A 4,750-nucleotide genomic window follows, 5' to 3' on the forward strand; every position below is an offset into this window, starting at 1 on the left:
TTTAACCCACTGCGCCACCAGGGAGGGCCCATAAATCTTTTTTTTTAAGAAATTTAAAACTAGATGCTACTTTGAGAAGCAGACATCCAGAAAACTGAGATTTATTTTTTAAAAAGCTTTCATTTTCACACTTCTTGCATAAAAAACAGGCTTATAACTTTAACTTTTATCTCCAGTCATCCACTTGTCCAGTGAATCCTTTTCAAATCTTGCTTACATCCAAAATATACTTGATCTTGCAGCAACCTTGTAAACTACCCAGTTCTGAACATGTGATTCTGTTCAATGATCTTAGGGTCTGAGTCTTTACTCTGCCGGTTACTATTGTGTAACCTTAGATAAAATACTTTTTTTAATTAAATTTTTTTTTTTTATTGAGACAATGCTGATTTACAACACTGTATATGTGGGAGTTTTTAAGATTATTTTTTATGTATACGAGAACTGGGGTACAGGCCAGAAGTGAGGAGGGGGTGACCTAACTAGAGACAGAGTAAGGAACAGAACAGGCAGATGTACTGAAATACATTGTGAAGGGGAGCAGCAGGCAAGACAGAAGAGGTCTGCTGTGCCATGTGGGTCAGCTCCCTGGCCAGGGATCGAACCCATGCTCAGTGGCTGTGTATAGCTTCAAAGTGCTGTGCCACCAGACAGACCCAGATATTACCACACCATGCCCACCACCAAACTGTAACAACTTCACCAGGTAAGATAAGATACCTAACCGTGGCCCTCCCTGGTGGCGCAGCAGGTTAAAGCACAGCACAAAGAAGCTTAAACTACTTACGCATGAGTTCGATTCCCGCCTGCCCCGGAGGAGATCCACATGGCGAGGCCGCTGCTCCCCTCAGCAGTGTACTTCATCGATCTGCCTGTTCTGTACCCCACTCTGTCTCTGGTGAACCCTCTCACCCTCTGCATCTCTGACTTGTACCCCAGTTCTGTACGAATAAATAAATAAATCTTTTAAAAAAAAAAAGATACCTAACCTCCCTGTACTACCAATTTTATTCTTCCCATGTAACAGAGAAGGCTTGGAGCAGCTTAAACTTGTTTAAACTACTTAGCAATTTAGTGTTAGAACTAGGACCTTCTGTGGCACTTTCAACTACTCACAAAGATACAGATGATTTTCCACTAACCCTAGCATTGTATGAGTTTAAGGAATGTTGCCTGACAAGGTATTGTTTAGAAAAAGTCACATTTCCCATGAAGTTAAATTTTTTTTTCCTGCCATTCAATTCTATTCAATAATAATTTATCTGAAACGTAGGCAGCATAAAGGGAAGACAGGAGGTCTTGGGGTCATGCATGAATTCTGGGTTCAAAGCCAAGTTGCACTATCTACTCTGTGTTCCAGTAAAATGGAACTCCTGAACTACACCATTTCAATTTGCTGGGATGAATATTAGTAACATTTACAGAGTAGGCTTTCAAACAAATACAACTTTAAAAATATATTATTTGGCGGGGGGGGGGGCTCCCTAGTGGCAAAAGGGGTTAAGTCTCAGCACTGTGAAGTTATTGGTAGCCACTATAGCATGAGTTTGATCCCCTGCCCAGGGAGTTGACAGCAGACCTCTCCTGTCTCGCCCACTGCTTCCCATCAGCAGTGTATTTCAGTAGATCTGCCTGTTCTGCTCCCCACTCTCTCTGGTGAATTTTCTCATATAGCCCTACTCCCACACCTCTGGCCTACACATTAGCTCTTGCATACTTAAGTAGATAAATAATTTATATATAAATTAGTATTTATATATTATAAAATATAGTATGTATAATATATATAATTATTATTATCTATATATAATTTGGCTAATTGGGATGGGCAAGGTGGAGGAACTGACTGTAGAAACTGATGAAAGAAACCACTTACTATGACATTTTGGGGTCATACCCATTATTTCCCAGGAAGATCTGAAAACGGTTTATAGGAAGCTGGCCCTGAAGTACCACTCCGATAAGAATCCAAATGGAAAGAAGTTTAAACAGGTTTCTCAAGTTTATGAAGCACTCTCCAATGCAAAGCAAAGGAATATCAAATTGGTATGTCAAGGATCAAGAGGTGATATTCCAGGTGTCAGCTATCTGAAGAAAAAACAGATTTGAACCTACTCTCCTGCACCACATGCTAAAATATACCCTTGGGGTACTTTGGTGGTGGGAGAGATTCAACAGCCACACCTGATGGGAGAAATCTTACACTATCAAACTATTAACAAAGATGGGGGGGAGGAGTAGTTCTTCCTTAATAAAATACCTTAAAAAAATAAAAATTAAAAATTGTTTTAGAAAGTATTTGAGGCCCTCCCTAGTGGTACAACAGGTTAGGACACAGCACTGTAAGCTGGCAGCAGCCGCCTCAGAGTTCAATCCCCCACCCTAGAGATGACCCACATGGCTGGCAGACCTCTCTTGACCCACCCACAGCTCCTGTTCTGCTCCCCCACTCTGTCTCTGGTGAAGCCTCTCACCCACCCCTGCACCTCTGGCTTGTACCCTAGTTCTCTATGAATAAATAAATAAATCGCTTAAAAAAAAAAGTATTTATGTGACAAGAGCAGAGAACAAGTCATTAAAGAAAGTGGAATAAGTTTTGGTTTTAGCTCCCTATGGACATGTTTGATGTGTTTTTGGCAGAACAGGAAGGGTATAAAGAGAAAAAAGAGGTAAAAAGTTTGTCCATCAACTTTCAATAACCTTAGAAGACTTGTAAAATGGTACAAGAAAGCAAGCTCTGGGAAAGAATATGATTTGTGACAAATGTAAAGATCTAGGTGCTGAGAAAGGGGCAGTTCCAATGGCCAAGGCAGTACAATGCAGCAGACAGGGCTTGAAATGGTTCAGCAAATTTAGTCTCTGTGCATGGAATGTCAGGGCCAGGAGGAACAGATCAGTTCTAAAGACAGATTTTAAAAGCTGCAATGGAAAGGAAGATAGTATGAGAGAGTAGGTTCTAGAAGTTCATATCAACAAAGGCATAAAAGATGGCCAGGAAATAACATTTCATGATGAAGGAGACAAGAACCAGGGTGGAGCCAGTAGATACTACAATTGTTTTAGATCAGGTGGCTCATGTTCTTTTCACAAAGCAAGGAGCAGACCTTTCCATGGGTAAGGACATACAACTGGTCGAAGCAATATGTGACTTTCAAAAGCCAATATCTACTCTTGACATCCAAACTAGAGCACTCACCTCTCATCCAGGTCAGATTGGCAAGCACAGAGGTATAAATCATATGCTAAATGAAGGCACACCAATTTATCACAGACCAAATGAAAAGCTTACCTAATCAATGAATTGAAGGTAAACTTTCCTGAGAACAACCTTCTTTTAGCTGGGATGATGCAATCTTTTAGCTGGGAAGACTCCTACCTGAGAGGAAGGAAATAGAGGAGATTGATGCAATGGACCAGGTAGATCTGTGGATTTTTATCTAAACCAGAAAGGTGATGCCCTTTTTATAGAGAAGCTTACACGAACAAAGGTCATCCTAGGACAGTATTCAGGGACAGACCTCTTCATGGGTCACTGAGTGACATTCACTGCTGCCTTTTACACACAGAGGAATGGTGACCTGATCCAAGAAGTCGAGAAGAGCTTTCTGAGTCTAAAGCTGCAAAGAAACCATAAAAGAAAAGTCAGATTTTTCTACCTCAAAATGAAAATTCCCAAAGAATTAAGAAGGTAAAATTTTAAAATTGCACTGTGAGAAAAAAAAAGACTTTTTCCTTCATTAATGAATGCCCATCAACAGCAATAAATGAGTACGCAGCAGTGAATGAATGAAGGACTATAATCAATATGCTCATGACTTGTAATTATTTTTGCTTTAATATTCAACCATGGAAGTGTTTTCAAGTTAACTGAAGAATAAACTCAAATATAAAAGCTCCAATGTTGCCCTCTATGTACAATGACTTCAGCATGAAAGGTGAAGTTTAAGAACTGTATAAACTACTTCTAAAAAATTGCCTCTAGCATTTGTTAGACCGTACTTTGCCATTTATTTCAGCTGTGTGCATGAACTAGCTCAGACTGAAAAGCTCTAGTTATATATATTTATATATATTTCAGTGTATGACCCTTAATTGTTAAAACTCTGAAAGTTAAAACTGTATTTAACTGGCAAAGAACTTAATTTGTGACCAGGTGTTGGTCTATATCATTACTTGTATTAAGTGGGAGTCAATGTGCTGCCCTTAAACTTATTCTATTGCCTCAACTGTTATTTGATGAGATGATATATAGTTTAGCCTGTGGTATCAGTGAGAGAAAAGATAACCTTCCTAATTTTTTTTTAAGTTTTATTTATTTATGTATAGAACTGGACTGTAGGCCAGATGTGTAGGGTGAGGGTCAGGGGGGAGGGATATGAGAGGATTCACTAGGAGAGTGGGGAGAAAGATAGGTGGATCTAATGAAGTAAACTGCTGAGGGGAGCAGCGGGCTAGACAGGAGAGGTCTGCTGCACCATGTGGGTCAGTTCCCTGGTCGGGGATGAAACTCAGGTCACAGCTGTGATAGCACTTGGACTTAACTCTTACACCACCAGAAGACCCAAGATAACCTTTCTAATGAAGGGATTTATCAGTGTGCTGCTTCTTGAGGTGTGCAGTAGTAGAATTGTATTCCCTTTTGCTGTGCCATTTAAAAAAAAACACATGGCCCTCCCTGGTGGCGCAGCGGGTTAAAGCGCAGCACTGAGAATCTGAAGCCACTTCCGCATGAGTTCGATTCCCGCCTGCC

General features: G+C 40.3%; 1 protein-coding gene and 1 pseudogene across 1 annotated transcript in view; one reads left to right on the top strand and one right to left on the bottom strand.

Annotated features, from left to right (window-relative positions):
• The first annotated feature begins 1,858 nt into the window (after window positions 1-1,858).
• Window positions 1,859-3,441, top strand: LOC101624011 (annotated as a pseudogene).
• A 115-nt stretch (window positions 3,442-3,556) lies between these two features.
• MCOLN2 (mucolipin 2) overlaps window positions 3,557-4,750 on the bottom strand; it is a 50,715-nt gene continuing 49,521 nt past the window's right edge. Inside the window, exon 13 of the mRNA XM_012722133.1 lies at window positions 3,557-3,617. Within this exon, the coding sequence (XP_012577587.1) occupies window positions 3,557-3,617 (61 nt within the window). The remainder of the gene's footprint in view (window positions 3,618-4,750) is intronic.

The sequence above is a fragment of the Condylura cristata genome, unplaced genomic scaffold (genome assembly GCF_000260355.1).
Source record: "Condylura cristata isolate star-nosed mole 26May11 unplaced genomic scaffold, ConCri1.0 scaffold00008, whole genome shotgun sequence".
Classification (NCBI taxonomy): Eukaryota; Metazoa; Chordata; class Mammalia; order Eulipotyphla; family Talpidae; genus Condylura; species Condylura cristata.